Here is a 16330-nt window from a genome sequence, read left to right as displayed (position 1 = left end):
CAATACGTCCGCTGATACGTTGCGGCGAATTGTCAAGCATTCTGTGTACGTCCCGCGAGCTGGAAAAATCGGCTGGGACTGAAATATGGCAGGCCGTGCTCAAAAGGCAGCCGCCATCGCGATCTTCATGCAATGATGCACCGCGCGGATCTACCGCGCCGCGAGTCACGTGACGCGGCCCGTGGCACGTGACACGCACGTCCAAAATCTTAAGCGACTCTCCGTCGGATATCTTCTTTATTCTTCTTTCTTCCTCTTTTCTCTTTTTTTTTTTTTTTTTGTCTTTCCCCTTACTTTTTCGCGTGAAATCATGGAATATTCGAGCCGATCTTCGCTTTCACGATTCTTTCTTCTAATCCTTAACCCTTTTATCGTGTCGTTGAATTCGCCATGGAGATACTCGATTTTTCTGTTGCGAAAGATACGAGGCAGGCGCCATTTGCTATTGAATTTCTAGGGAAACAAGAAAGAGAATCTACCATTATTCGTATGCTTTGAGCTTCTTTAAACAATGTAGAGAGGATTAAAGTTTCTTACGATGAAGAAAGAAGACTGTCTTTTCGCGTTAGTATCGAAATAATAAAAAGTCTCTGAAATCTTGACCGATGCCAAAAATCAACGGAGGTCCGCTTGGTAATTCGCGAAGAACAACGAGACCGACGGCGTCGTCGAATAAGAAATTTTACTCATGCAAGGGAAGAATCTCGTATTCCACGCGTTATGCACGCCTAGCACTATATATCTTATGGCGAATCCGTGGCTGGACTTGTAGCTACGCTGACGTAACTAAGTGTTCGTCATACTTTTGATTTGACATCGCTGCTGTTATCAATGTCCCAGTGGACATTGATTTAATACCTCATATTCAAATGATCGCCTGGCTGGCGCCTCCAGGAAGCTCGTAAACAAGCACCTCGTCCTAGAAACTGAATACATAACATTATTAACCACGTTGGCATCGTAGATATCGTAAAATCGCTGTACATTCGATCTTTAAGTAGATCATTCTCAGCGTCAAAAAGCGTGCAATTGTAACATGAAGATCGACTTTAACGCTGAAACTACAGATTACTAAAGTACGCGTAGAACCTGCGTCAAAGAAACTAATATGAAAAGGTACAAGCGGAAAATATATCATTCAAATTCCAAAAAATGCGCTATTCTAAGTGAAATAAAATAAAATAAAAATTACAAATGTTCCGATACCAAACCAGCCCCTAATCTCCAAAATACAGATAATATTACATTCTCCTAGCAAAAGATTTTCAACCAAACTCGATAGTATCGAACCATCGGACGTAAATTTCATCTATCGATTATTGTAGATATTATAGTATATATTTTATAGAAAATGTAGTATCGTATTTTTGATTAGCTTTGTATTGTTGCGTTTGATCGAAAACTTATCGTCAAGAGTGATAGTTTCACAAGCAATTTTAACGTTTCGCGTGCTATCAGAGCACGGAAGTATCGTTTGCGTCCCATGAACCGATTCCCCTGATCGATCCGCGTTGAACAATATCAACGTGTGACGGAGAACGAACAGGTGCAACCGGGACAGATCTCGTTTCGCATCGGGATGCAGAATCCGTAGTCGTCGTTGCGAATACTCGTGGGCGTTTATGTCGGCTGACTATACACCTGCGACTATTTTATGTCTTCCCTGGAAAGACTGGACGGTAAATTCCAACCGGCCTACCCGGCCCGTCGATCCTCTGACTGCTGATCAGAAAGATCAGTGGCGTACAAAGGGAGGGGTAATGTGGGGGAAGTTTGATTATTCATCTTTTCATACCAGCTTATACGAAAAGTTGCGAAGTACGATCATATCGTAAAGTTTCTTCTTGAAACGAACGTTCTTGATTCTCTCAATAGATCGCGATAAGAAAACTTTGCGGTAAATATTTGTTGATAATGTTATATGTCGTTAACAAGCCTGTCTATTTATTCGAACTCGCCGAAAGACAAACCGTTCGTATAACTTCGCGTGATAGTCGATGAAACAAATTTGGTTTTTGAAAAATAAAACTGGATAGCAAGTTTGCAAATCGATGCTGGTATTTCGTGTATTGATTTATCGTCGATATATTAAAAAATTTCTCACGAGATGCACAATTTCATGATCCAATTAGATGTACTTTTCCTACGACATCTTTATGTGAAATTGCTAAAATTGATAAATCGTGAGAAAAGGCAGTTAATCGACTTCACTGTTAAGAGGCACGATTCTTCCTGCTGTTTATCATTCTTCGTTAGCATTCGTTTAAATAAGTGGAATCAGCAGCAGATCGGTTAAACAGGTGGTAACATTTAATTTCAAGAGGCGTAGTTCTACTATAATTAGAAGCGAAGATGGGGAATGAACAACCACAAATAGCTCGCCCCTTACGAGAATTAGAACTCGAAGACGATCGTCCTTTGGATGGAAGAGCCAAGTAAGCCTGTTGGCTTACTCGCTCTTCGCTCACCGCTCGTTGTTCATTCAGCGGAGGATCGCATCCGCGCCAGCGAACAGGATCCGCGTCTAGTTCACGATACGCATTGCGCTAGTGATACGATAGCAAAACACCTGTCGCGGCTGTTTTATTCTGGAAATTTGTAAAATGAACGCAATCCACTTGGCGAGATGTAACGCGGTCCTTCAACCCGTCGTTCTGAGCTTACCTGTTCGCTCTTCGTGATTCGTGTTCAAATAGGAATTGCTACACGCGCACGCGGATCTATCGAGAGTCATCGTCCTTTCGTGTAAACGGTTCGACAAAGGGAAAACAGGAACACGCGTGGAAAAGTGTAAAGGGGACGGGGGTTGAAAAGGAAAAAGGCTCGCAGCGGAAGTTGCGAGCGCGAAGTGTACATGTCAAATCGACGTACAACGAGCAACCGACTGGCAAAATATTTCCGTCGCGTTGCGTTTTTTGCGCGAGTTGGCCATTTTTATGGCAATAGCTGCATCCGTCGAGCGCAGCCGTGAGGTGTAAAATTATTTGCGCGACCGGAATCATTCCGAGAAACGATCTTGAATTAAACATTGCTATCCACGTGCCTCACTGTCTCGTTCGGGGGGATTTCTATTGAATCGTAGATCATCCACCGGATCCAGGCGTGAATTAGAAAATCAAAAAAAGAGCTAGGACGCTTGTACGTGCCTCCCGTGGCAAGCGACCCTCTAATTTCTTCCCGGAAACTGATCGCGCGCTCGAGGCGTGCCGTTTCTGCGAACAGAAATCGGATTTGTCGATGATTCGATACTTTTCTTCTTTTCTTCCCTTTCCTATCCTTGGAACTCGGATCTTTTGGATCACTTCGAGCTTAGGAACTTGTCTCCACCTTTGTCTCGAGTTTCGATATTTGAAAAGGATCGTGAAAAATGTTAAAACGTTAGATACTGCTTCTATTCTATTCTCTTTATTTTCTATTCTATTCCTTGCTTTATACATCTTACATTTTTTTTTATACTCTTTATATTTGTTTTCATTCTCGTGCACGAGATAAATAAATAAATAAACGATAAATAAGAATAATAAATTTCCAAAGTAATGGATGTTCGCCGACTGAAACGAGAACAAATTCTAGCATCCTACCTCACTCGTCTCTGTCTCTGGTCTTCGTCTCATGAACGATACCAAACTTGGAACCTTCCGTCGGCTCCTTTTTCCACGCCGCTGTCCATTCCATGCGATCGGTTTGCAGGTTTCGATCGCGTGTTCATCGCGTCGTATGCAACGAGAACAACGATTCACAATTTTTACTGCCGCCGTACGTCTTTGCGCGTCGTTCTTCACCGCGATAATCGAACGGAGCGAAGCGAACCCACCGCAGAAACGATACGATTGTCTCACGTTTCGACAGTTGTCGCACGTGAGCAGACAGACGTGTTCGATTCAGTATGCCACTGCGCAGCACGTGTAACGTCTGTACGTCGGTTCATCTTGATTCCGTGCGTGCTGGCTGTTCACGAAAACAGGAGCCACAAACAGGCTGCGCGTCCTGAGAACCGAGAGAGCCATCGTCTGGCTCGATCATTTTGCGACAAATAAGTGAACGACGGTTGGCATACTCGATTAAGAATCGTTGTTCAGTCGCGAAGCGATTGACGAATTGGATAAATTGGAGAGATACCGACGTCGATGCATACGTTTCTTCCCGTTCTCCTTTCCCCCTTTTTTTCCCTACTGTTTCCATCTTTTCTTTCTCCTTTCTTTTCTCCGTTTGATGCAGGGTGGAAGTTTTATATTCAGTTTTCATCATCTTCTTGAGAGCTTCATACGAATGCCGTCTGGGTTCCCTTTATGCATTATTCGTCTCCGAGGACGAGTTAGCATGATATTTTGTGAAAAAGGATTAGGTATGTTGGAAGAGTTTCGGGTGGAGATAGGATTCATGGGGTTAGGACATGACGTGTTTTAATGTTCTATTCGTCATCTTCGTTTTAAGACGGACGATTTGTCATAAAATTCTCCGTTGAAATATTACTGAGGATGAACGAATAAATATGGTACAATGGATGGAAGATTCACAGGTAACTTTTCCCTCGCTAAAATAAATTTTAGGATTATAGCCTTTATAGAATTAGAACATGATGTATTTAACTGTACGTTTTCAAATAAAAGGTATGTCATGAAACTTTCAAAGGGAGTAACAAGTAGATAGGTTCGGGAAACTACGTACGGCGGAGATTACAGCGAAACTCTTCGGATAACTTTGTTAAAATGGTAACCATCGTATATATATCATTTATTAGACAAACGGCGATTCATCAAATATGAATATTTATCTGTTCGCTTACTTTTATGGCGTAAATTGAAACAAAATATTAATTCAGAGAATAAGAAATAGTATTCCTTTTTTTTCTTTTGTACGTATATATATATATATATATATATATATATATATATATATATATATATATATATATATATTTAAAAGAAAGAAAAGGAATACACTTAGTATACAAAAAGGGCAAACGACAGAAAGATAAAGAATAAGATATAATACTACCACAAGAGATGCGCAAGAGAATGTCTTAAGAATACTATACATTGACCGAAGACATCGATGGATGGCAAGAGTTTGCGTGATTGACCATTCGATTTATGCAACTATAGTATCCATACAATGTTCTAATAATAAGTCGTCCTTCCTATCGATTTTAATGCCTGCAAACTTCCTGCCATTGCCAATTTTTCTGCTTCGTCATCTTTGATACCAATAACCGAATATTCATATTGCGGACTTACGTCGGAACCTTCCGCCACGCTCATTACCATTCTGACCCAAATCGAGGCCAATTGTTAATTAGCCGAACGCAAAACGGTATCGTCCGGTTCCGCTCGAGAATCATTCGGAATTATTATAAGATCACTATCGCAAATGACTTTTAAACAGTACCGTACTACATCGTTATCATGAAAATGGAAATGAATCTATTTACATTATAATTATCCGCTAGCATTGAAATTTAGGTTTAATTTATGGCACTCGCATGTTTTTCCCCAAGAGCAATCGTTCTTCGATAAGAGAAACGGACATACGTTCGTGACCCTAGACTCGGTCATCGACGAGATACGGCGCAGTTAAACAGTTAGCCGTTGCGACCTCTTTAAAAAGTGTGTAGCTAAAATGTGTCGAAAAAGTAAGCGATGACGAGTATACTCGTCAAACACAGAGCACGTGTGGCTGCTATAATAGAGAATGAAGTTGTAACGAAATGACTGTTTTATTTTTTTATTTTATTACCGGCGGAGCTTGTCGTAACACGAGATATTGCCACTTCTTCGCGACGAGTATACTCGTCAAACACAGAGTACGTGTGGCTGCTATAATATAGAATGAAGTTGTAACGAAATGACTGTTTTATTTTTTTATTTTATTACCGGCAGAGCTTGTCGTAACACGAGATATTGCCACTTCTTCGCGACGAGTATACTCGTCAAAAACAGCTAACTGGTTAAGGTACACGCGGAAAACGATGGAAAACAATGGGAAACAGCGAAACAAAGAGATTCCTGAAGACGAATGGCTCTAAAGACTGACGCAGTAAACGGACGGATGGACGGACGGACGTTGAATTTCATTATTATGGGACTTGCATCATCGGTTTACATGCGATTTACTCGCGAGCAGGTCCTCGCAACCGGATGACGTACTACGATTCGACGATTGTTTACAAGTTCTGCTCGATACTCTCGCCGATAGGAATCCTCGTTGATACGACGAACATCGATAGTCCTATTTGCCGATTTAAAAGACCAACCTTGAAACGCCAGCCATACTTTACTATGTTGTCCGACTGTCTCATAAAATTGTGGTCGTAAGCGAACTCCCAGAGTTGATCGAATGTTTCTTATTTAACTGGAAGGAAGATCGATAAAATGTTCATACCTTTTGAACGATTTTTTCATGAGAAGGTACAATTTCGATTTTATAATCGCGTAACTAAAATGACAAACAATGTAAATGTCACGCGTGAATATCTTCTGCTTGTTAGATTTAGAGAGAAACTAAATGATAAATAAAGTAACGGATTTAATTTAATCCTGCATTGAAATTTCGATGTGCAATTTCAACCTCGTTTCGACACGACAGATTACCGAAGCTCGATAATTAGTTGGCAGATTACAGGAAAAGATTTTATTGTTGCTAGCCAGAAATGGATCGACAGACACACGTGACCATTCTGCTCAATCACGTTTGTATCTAGGTAACAATAGGTCTGGCGAATGAACGTGCGCCGTGAATTTTAACGCGGAACAGTGTTCTGATTTCTGCGACCAAGTCGAGGAAGACGATTCGTGAAATAGGATCGTTTTACGAGGTCAACGAACTAAGATCCTTATCCTCGAAATAGTGGAACAAGACCATGAGATGACTATGAGAGCTGTCCAACGTGGCCGCTTACCATAGCGAATGTTATTAAACGTTCACTTGGTCCATGATAACTCGACGTTATACCTTTCCATCGAAGGAAAAACCATCGAAGAGTTTATGGATCACAAAACCATCCGAAGCAAGCGAAAAGAAAAAGATTCGTTTCCCTCGAGGAAGAAACTCATGTTGATGCGAGTCCGTGAGAAACGGCCAGGCTCGGCCAACAAAAAAGGGCAAGAGAAAAAAAAAAGAAAAAGAAAGAAAGAAAAAAATGGCGAGTTTAAGAGCAACCGACGAAATGTAAATTTTTGTCAAGCATCGCGAATCCAGCTGCATCCGTGCGGAACGGTCGTTCTTTCTATCAGAAGTGGACGTGCCGCTTTGCGTCGCCTGGTCACGCTCGAAAATACGATATGCGTGACTTGGAAAACGGTGCGTTTGGAGGTTGATTCATGAAATGGTAAAACACGGTGAAGTATCGACCGCCTAATAGCGGTACACCGACGGGACGATCGATCGATCGACCAATTCGCTGCCAAAACGGAAATTAGCCTCGTTGACGGTGCTCTGCTACGACGATTCATAGGCGCGTCGATCGTTCAGGCTGCGTAGAATCCAACGGAAAGATCATCCAGTAAAGAAACAATAGCTTGGACCGGCAAACCGGGGCGAGTATCGTGTCTCGCAGGAGAGGAAAAACAGGAACGAAGAGGCGCGGGATGAATAATGTACCCCGAACGGAGGAGAAATACTGTTAAAAGGGGTCTCGAACGAGGCTGGAGGGCTTCTGCAGAAGACTAGCGGAGTCGATCGTAATTCCGTTGCTCTTCGCGGCGGTTCGATGCCGAACGGAGAACGGCTAAAAAGAGAAAGAGAGAAGGGAGCCACGGTGGAGGAAGGGACAGTGACACGTGAAGGCGGATCTGTCTGAATTCGCTTGAAATTCAGAGCACGAGCGTCGCGGCCACCGCCATTGGACTCTTACGGACTTTTGATCATCCCCGAGAATTATCGTCGCCTCTGACCAAGTCATACCCCTACCCGCCACTATTCCACCGAGTATGACTGACATAATATTAATATTAAAAGGTTACGTCAAAACAGACGTCATTAACCGTACCGGGTGACGCCGGATCCGTTGCAATCAGCTTCCGTAACCTTCGATCGACCAAAATAGCCGGACGATCGCTCGAAAATAATCTGTCCTCGTGCGTGGTTAACGCGTGACTGAGATGTATCCGAGATACGACGTATATTAATTTGATGCACGAAAAAGTAATGGGTGAACGTGGTCTGCTCGTTTATCTTCTCTGCTACAGGCGCGGCGCAATAATATCGATCTCGAATCTTCGTCGAACGTCCGAAAGGATTAACGAGTCCAGGATGAAATGTCTCGAGGGCGTCGTTCGTGGAAGAAGGGGGTCGCGGAATAAAAAAAAAAAAAAAAGATAAAAAACGGCGAAGACGATCGAGGCAAGGGAATGGAAATTCTGGAAACGCGAATTCCCGTGAAGGTACGGCCACGGCTAAAGAATCAGCGGAAAGCATCGTCCTGGCTCGTTCCTTGGATCGCGCGTATTTATAGAACGATTGAAAATGTATGAACCTCGCGTTATTCCGTCGTTAGATCCTTTTATCGGGTTCTGATCTGCTTGAGTCACGAGAACCGAGTCCTGGAAAAAGTAGTCATCGTGAAAGGAACACCGCCAAGTCTCCTATATCGTCCATCGATCAGTGATCTCATTGATAATCTCATGCTACTTTCTTCAAAGAGGGATCTTTGTAAATTTACGTCCTATCTTTCAACCTTTGGGTTCAAATTCAAAATCATATCGCATCCTTTCGGAGTTCCGTGCTCCTTCTATCGATATTTCCATCGTTCGTGAGAGATGCATCCTCTGTCGTTTCACTTTGCAGCCAAAGAATCGCAAAGCTTACCAACGTATCTCTTATCGACAGCAGTAACAGTTGTGTAACTTGATCAGACGAATTCAAGCAGAGATCTGCAGAGATCACAATTAATGCGTTCGATTCAAGTTCGAAACCGATCTCGGATGACGATCACGTATCGTTGAACGATGCGCACGTTTGCGTTACGACGATCCTGTTGGGTACGAGGCAACCACCTGACGATCGATGGTGGGGGCTGCAGAGGGTCCCGTATCCCCGTTCTCGTGCATGGATCCGACCGATCCATCCCATGGCCCGCGTCGTCGTTTGCCCATCCCATCCCCCGCGTGATCATAGCTCTTGGTATAAAAGCAATTGCGGATTCGAGAATAGCCAGCATCGTGCAAAAAGTTCGCGAACCAGCTAGACCCCCGTCCACCAGACAGGTGCACAGTGCTTGCCAGCTTGTGGTGTTCCAACGAAATCCTGACCATCGTTGCTGGAGATCTCGCGTCTGTTCTAAGTTCGTGCCGATACGATTTGGTTCCCGAGGATGGCGCAGTGGATCAGCTTCGTCCTCCTCGTCGTGGCGACGACGATCGCGGTAACGGAGTCCAGGGCTATTCCTGCTGAACCTGGTAAGTAAAACGACCATAGTCTTTTCTTCAAGAGCTAAATTGGTCTTTCGTCGTGTCACGAATCATCTTCTACAAAAGTTCTCCGAACGATACTTTGAGACTGTGAATTGAAACAGTCCTCCTATATTTCCTACCAGAAGGATACGCGTCGTCCATCAATTACGAAATACAGAATTCGCTGTTTAATCACAGTAGCAAAAAGTTTCCTCCGTTTCTTTTTCCAAAGCTAAATCTCCCCATTCTCACTATCTGATTTCGAACGTCCTCTACAGTGCTTCTGGGGCTCACGATGACTATGAATCTTCGGACGAAACATTAAATTCGCCCTTTCGTTACGATAGGAAGAAGCTTCTTCCACTGCGTTTCTCAAAGCAAAATTCTCTCCATTTCCACCGCCCAAGCTTCATACGTTCTTTTCCTAAAGTTTCAGTGATGTTAGATCCTTACGGGAACCCCATAGTTTTCCTGCGAGAGAAGAGGACAGCCGCGCATCCATATCCCCATAGAGCGATGATGTTCACCGGATACTACAGACCCGTGCGACGTTCGAGTCACGGTGGCCAGGCGACTGGTGTGTTCGCCCAAGGAAACGCTGTGAGCGGCGAGGCATTTTTCACTGGCATGCAGCCGCCGCATTTGAAGAACGGCCCGGAACCGATCGAGGAATCGGAAGTGTCGAGCGCTGAGGCTCAAGCAGCGCCTGAGGCTGCTGATTCTTATAGCGACGACGAACAAACTCAAGTACAACAGGAAGAAGTGTATCAGCCTGAGGAGCATCGTCCACAGGAAGGAAATGTTCCGCAGGATGAGGTAAATCATCCTCAAGGGGACCAGCACCAGCAGGAGGACGAACAGCAACATCATAAACAGCATGCTGCTCTGCCTGCCCAGGTACTATGACTGTTTCATAGATTCGGTATTTGCTATAATTGGAACAATTAAATCAACTTCGCACGGATATCGCAGCGATACTCGTTTCGTGTATCCTGGCAAGGATATTTTTCTTACGTAGGAAGACGACAGACGAAACATTAATACAAATGGCGACATTCGCATGGTACGCAGCTGGCAATACACGTATCGCGATACGTGTATGTATTACGATACGCGTATCTCTGTGTGAAACCGGCCTTAAAGTTAATATGCGGATGGTGAGAAGTTAGGGTATTTCACTTCAGTAACTACTTGCGTTAAATATTAAACATGGAATCGTTAAATATACACGGATAGTAAATTCTTAATAAAATCTTTTTTTTCTCTCTTGATAAGTTCGCCATCTTATTAAATTCTTTTAAACAAGATATCCTGTTTCGATAAAACAAAATCTTTCGTTTAATCGCGGAAATACTCCCGTCAACGAATGCGTTTCCGTGTGGTTCTATTTTCTACGCGTAGAAAAAGAAGGGATAAACCGATTTCCACTGTTATATACTTATTAATTATCAGAAAAATCATCAAATTATTCAGAAAGTATCTGAAAGTAATAGTACTCCCTGATAAAAGAATGAAAAAGAATTTTTATATTTCTTGACAGAGAGGATATCCAACAGAGCTGTCTAAGGAAGAGTAAGAAATGAGAAAATTCTGAATTTCCATAAACATTGCTTGCTGCAGGAGCAACCGGAATCGATTCCCGCGTTCACCACCGAGGCGGCCCCGGTAACTCCAGCCGCAGAGCCGGTCTACAAGAGCACAGAAGTGGTCCCGAACCGTCCGAAGGCTCAGCATGGAAAAAAGAACAAGAAGACCCCTGTCGTCGTTGTGGACGATGACGAGGAAGAAGACGAGGATGACGACGATGAACTGTCCGTTCCTTTCGTTCCCTTCAAGGGCAATCGTCGCCGACAAAACTACCCGAACCTGAACAACTTCTTCCCCATGGTGTTCAGCTTCCCTGGTGGGTCTTCTCGAGCTGGATCCTCCGAAGGATCTCCCCCTGGCGCCGTGACCGCCATTGCTAACAGTTACTCTACTGGAAAAGGTGGTGTCGCGAGTTCGGTAGCAACTGCTTACGGTGGATCCCCTAATGGGTAAGCTTTTTAATGATATTTTATTAATAAAAAAAAAACGTAAGACGTCAATAATTAAAAAAATTTAATATTTCTAAGACAAAAAGGATAATCTCAATTATCGTTTCATAATTGCTTGATCTTATTAATTGTGCATTGCGTAAAATGTTATTATTCGTTATTGTTCAAATATTATTACATCCGATATCGTGATATATCGGGTTTCACTTCACGATGCGTTTCACCGAACCGATTTCTGCAGGAAAAAGCGGCGTCCTCCGCCATCCGAGGAGTAAATCCCCGACTAATCGATCGGGCGCTATAGATCGATGATCGAGCCGTTCGCTTCTCGATACCGTTAAGATCAATATTCCATTGGACATTAATATGCAGACAGGACAGAGTTTCGACTGTGCTCCACTTTTCTATTCTCCAGCATGGCCCTGAAGAAGCGATCGAGGATCGTGTTTCTTCGAATGGGCACTCTCTTCAGATTTAACCGCCGAACGAATCGAATTATTCCTGCCAATGTCACTGTTACTCCTAATGCGAGAATTTCATCGAATGGTAGCTCGACGAACAAGCTATGCCAACCCTTCACCGATGATCTACAAAATTATATCTTTTCCTTCTAAAATTAGTATCGTACTTTAGATTGTATCTTTAAATTAGAAACGAATAGTATGTAAGAAAATAACGTAGAACGTAGCGTCGATCTCGTAGTGATCGAACGGACTAGTGCAATATTACGTCGTATCATTCGGAGAGACAAGGGTTTGCATGATCGTTCGACTACCTTGAAGCCGTAATCGAAGAGAACATCGATCGAAGGTAATCACACTTGTAGTATAGTTCGTAAAGTGTATAAGAAATTATTAGTTAACGATAGCTTGCGAATTTAGAGTGAAGAAATTCATTATTCCAGTACCGTACATTGTTACTCATTGAACTGCTTCGACCTGAGAAAATTGTCTTTCGTAAACGATGCATGAGATGCCATCGAAATAAAGCTATTTTCAAAACGAACACGAGTCTGGAATTTTCAATAAAACCACAAGTCGTTCCCAACTTTCGGAAAGGGGGTGATTCTGCGCAAAAAAAGAAGTCGAAAATATAGAATAAAATTTTTTTTTTTTAATTTTTCCATCGAGACAACGATCCGTTATAACGAGACGCGATAAAGTGCACGCGTACGGAGCGAAGATTCAAAGTCGATTTTCTCGAAAACAAAGCCTCAAACGAAAAATTTTTATTCTATATTTTCGACTTCTTTTTTCGCGTAGAATCACCCCCTTTCCGCTTGTACCACCAGTTACCAACCACTCTGTATATTTCATACGATCGAATAATAGTCGCGGCAAGCTCATTAAACGTTGACCTGTCCATCGATAGAAACACGATGACAACCATTACGTGTACGTGAATCACGAATACACCCTTTAATCGCTTCTAGGAACTTACTTTAATGACTCTCTAGCTCGTCGTTATATAGATTTACTTTTCCCAGCAGACATTAATCCGTATCTGTATTGCAAGTTTACGAGCAATTTTCAATTTTCAAGCATGCAATTAACGACTTGCGCAAGTCGCTTTCAAGAAATCATTGAATATCGAAGAAGTTCCGTATCGTAATGCAAACTTGAACCAAATGGAATATAACTCGATCCATTTACAATCTTTCTACGAACTCGACGAGCTAAGAGCATTAGAGAGCGGAGCGAGCTAAGCCAAATAGACTTTGGAAGCAAAACACTCAAATATTTAAATAATGGGCGAACTATTCGGTTTTACTATTGGCGTAATTCCGTTAGATCTTACGTGGCTGAAAAAGGAAAGGCAAGAATGACGATACAGCAATACAAACGCGAGGAAACACGACACGATGATCGCGGTCGAATTGGTTCGCTAAATAGACGAGTTAGATGGTCACACGGAAATCGTCATGCTCTGCTCGAAACCTTGAGATTATACACGTGTACTATGTGTGTATACGTGTAATAGGCAATTAGTCACTACACAAAAACATTCGTCTGATTCATCGAACGGTGGAGCTGGTCCTGATCGTGAAACCTTTTAGCCTCGCGATTTCAAAATTCCCTGTCGTTCTTCGTTAAAACGTGAACGACGTGAGAAACCATTTTGCCGCCTACATCGATGAATAAACTTGAAATTTAAGGTTTGTCCGTGACTGTCCATATATAATTGCGAAGAAATCCTTCCGCGTTACGATGATTCTGTTCGATTTCTCGGTTGTATATGTAAAATAATGTCGTTATATTCTGCTTCAATTGCTTTTTTCTAAACATTCCAGACGAACGAACCGAAAACTGGGAATATAAAAATCACCGATTAAACGATTGTTTAAATTAAAAAGTTCCATTTGCTCTTTGTGGTTGACATTTAAGCATGCTACGAATACTACGATGTACATGTTTTCTAAGAAGATGAGTAACTGAACGTAAACAACGGTGAATACTAATAGCCCCTTTTCATCACAATATCGTGCAACAAAAAATTATACGATGAAACTTCATTCCGATTGCAAGCATGTTCCAAATTTCTTACAAATTGAAGAGCAACGAGCATCACAAGTGCCGACCTTCCAAAGCAATTTAGCGTATGAAAGTCCACTGACCAAACGGGTTTGTGTAATTTCTACGAACATTCACATTGTAATTGACATGTGATTGTCATCTTGTATTTCATCTTTCATCTATCTTTTATTTTTCGTCTGGCGTTTCGATCGCACTCATAGGTCAATGTTCTGTAAAATTTATATCGCGCGTATGTTGGATCTTTGAATATTCTTTCGATATAATGGTTTTAGGAAAACTTGAACGAGTCGATGGTCATTTTTAGGGGCAATGGAAAATTATTTTGCTCGATAAGATAGAAGAACGACAACGGCGACGAATGTCCCTCACGGGGAATCCCAGGTAGTTGCAGGCCTTAATTAACACACAACCCGCGTGAAATTTTTCTACGCGTAATGAAATTACGATCATTAAGATAATTTCCAAAGGAAATTTTCCAACACGTACGAAAAATATTATTAAACTCGAAGTATCGAACGACGTGGCATCTAAAGCGAAAAGAAGATTCCATCCAGAAAATTATGCATAATACACGCGTTGACGTTTCAAATCAAGAATTCGATCGCAAATAAAATGTCGACTTGTACATTTAACATAACAGGCTGCGGATAACGAATTGAACACAGTAAATTTAAATAAAACAGGATACGAACGATATTCCACGTTCTCTCCGACACATATCGAAAATGAAAGTATTAGGTTGTCCGAAAAGTGTCTTTCTTTCGCAAACCTGTTTTTTACAACAGCGCATACAAACGTGAAACCAAGTCTGTGAAATGTCGCGGTGTTTATCTCAACAGAACAAAATGGATCGAACGTAATTCGACAAAATAATATAAAAACACTGTACGTCTATTATTTCCTCATAAAACGAAAGAAACTTTTCGGACAACCTAATAGATAGCGAGAATACAGCGAAACAAGCCGTTTAAATAAAGATCGTTTAAATATTAAACAATCTTTAATATTTAATATACTTAATATATATTTATATTATAATAAATATATATATTATTATTTAATTTAATATAATTTAATTTATTATTTAATATAAACAAGATTCGTTTAAATAAAGATCCAGTCCAAATCTATTATTTTTTCTCTGCTACGAATGAACATAGGAAATGGAAAACGAACGATACATATTGGGTTTGGCCAACCAGAATCGAGCCGAAATCCTCTATTTTCTTCTCGATACGGATAAAGAAATAACATTCTCCTGAAATTGAGTCTAAATCCTTCGCTTCCTTTTAGACACGGAACAAGAAACACCAAATGACAGCAAGGACCACGCGCGTGTCCTAGCGGAAACGATCGAAGGATCGGACAAGCGTCGAAAGAGAAGCAAACAAAAACAGAAGAAAAAGCATCTGACCGTAAAAAACGATTCCGCTATGTCTACTATATAGTAGAGTTCGAATTGCTAGCAAAAAGTAGGGATGCAAATATCGTCTGATCATCGTTTGTGGTCGTTTGTCTGGTTAAGTTCCGATAGTCATCTTCTTGGTAACGCGTTATATCGTGCCCAAAGCGTTCACACAATGGAGGCCTGTCCGTGCTAATGAGATTCGCTCGTTCCTCGCGAAGAGTACCTGTTTGGTACCTCTACGTAAACTCGGGACATCCCAAGACGTTCAGAACGCTCGCGGTTACTATATAAAGACCGCCCTGTGGATTTTCTCATCGTCACTTCGCTCTCGAATCTCGAAGAAGCTGCTAGACGAGTATCAAGTCGTTAATTCGTGCTGAACAAATCCGGAAACATGAAGACTACACTAATCGTTTTGGTCGTCGTGTTGGCTACCACTTTCGCTTATCCTGCATACCCTGGCTACTCTGACTATCCTGGCTACCCTGACGTTGGAGAGCAAGGTGTAGTACTTGAGAATCTACGTTAACTTAACAGAGAAGCTCAGTTCGTAATTCGTTCGAAATCTCACAGTTTGTTCAAAATTGTAAAGTTAATGATTGGACAGTTTGCGATTAGAGGAGTAACGTTTACGGGAGCTAAAATTGGGATCAAAGTCAAAGCAGATCGATCGTTAGGAATGTCCGAATGAGAAATCAAAGCTGAAGATGAAACGAGATCGAAGAGTACTTTCGATAGTTCCAGATCTCTCTTATAAGGGACACGTTGTCCGAGTCAGGCTGCACAATGATTACATTTTCTTCGCGGTTGTTTAATAGTCGTACGATAGCTTCTGTTTTGCATCTCGTCAGACGTTTAGTCTTGAACGTAAAATGATTAACATGCTTCGCGTCACATCGGCGGGATTGAAATATACTTGCCGCTGTGACTCATCGTTTAGTGAATGCCTAACAGATCTTCGAA

General features: G+C 41.9%; 2 protein-coding genes and 1 long non-coding RNA gene across 3 annotated transcripts in view; 2 read left to right on the top strand and 1 right to left on the bottom strand.

The window, feature by feature from the left end:
• Positions 1–236: 236 nt before the first annotated feature.
• Positions 237–16330, bottom strand: part of LOC126865617 (uncharacterized) — a 21579-nt gene continuing 5485 nt past the window's right edge. Inside the window, exon 2 of the long non-coding RNA XR_007689605.1 lies at positions 237–926. This is a non-coding gene — a long non-coding RNA (uncharacterized LOC126865617). The remainder of the gene's footprint in view (positions 927–16330) is intronic.
• LOC126865599 (uncharacterized) lies at positions 9132–12430 on the top strand. The gene is made up of 4 exons (XM_050618335.1): positions 9132–9395; positions 9820–10286; positions 11010–11425; positions 11667–12430. The coding sequence occupies exons 1-4, from the start codon at positions 9311–9313 to the stop codon at positions 11698–11700; spliced, it is 1002 nt and encodes a 333-aa protein (XP_050474292.1). The 5' UTR covers positions 9132–9310; the 3' UTR covers positions 11701–12430.
• LOC126865613 (keratin-associated protein 19-2-like) overlaps positions 15665–16330 on the top strand; it is a 1466-nt gene continuing 800 nt past the window's right edge. The window contains exon 1 of the mRNA XM_050618356.1: positions 15665–15870. Within this exon, the coding sequence (XP_050474313.1) occupies positions 15762–15870 (109 nt within the window). The 5' untranslated portion in view covers positions 15665–15761. The remainder of the gene's footprint in view (positions 15871–16330) is intronic.

Source organism: Bombus huntii, chromosome 5 (genome assembly GCF_024542735.1).
Source record: "Bombus huntii isolate Logan2020A chromosome 5, iyBomHunt1.1, whole genome shotgun sequence".
NCBI classification, from domain to species: Eukaryota; Metazoa; Arthropoda; class Insecta; order Hymenoptera; family Apidae; genus Bombus; species Bombus huntii.
This window is presented reverse-complemented; position numbering and strand designations above follow the sequence as displayed.

Coding starts and splice junctions, on each gene's coding strand:
- LOC126865599 (XM_050618335.1), top strand. CDS start 9,311: ATGGCGCAGTGGATCAGCTTCGTCCTCCTCGTCGTGGCGACGACGATC. Junction 10,287..11,009: donor ATGCTGCTCTGCCTGCCCAG/GTACTATGACTG, acceptor TGCTTGCTGCAG/GAGCAACCGGAATCGATTCC. Junction 11,426..11,666: donor TACGGTGGATCCCCTAATGG/GTAAGCTTTTTA, acceptor CGATTTCTGCAG/GAAAAAGCGGCGTCCTCCGC.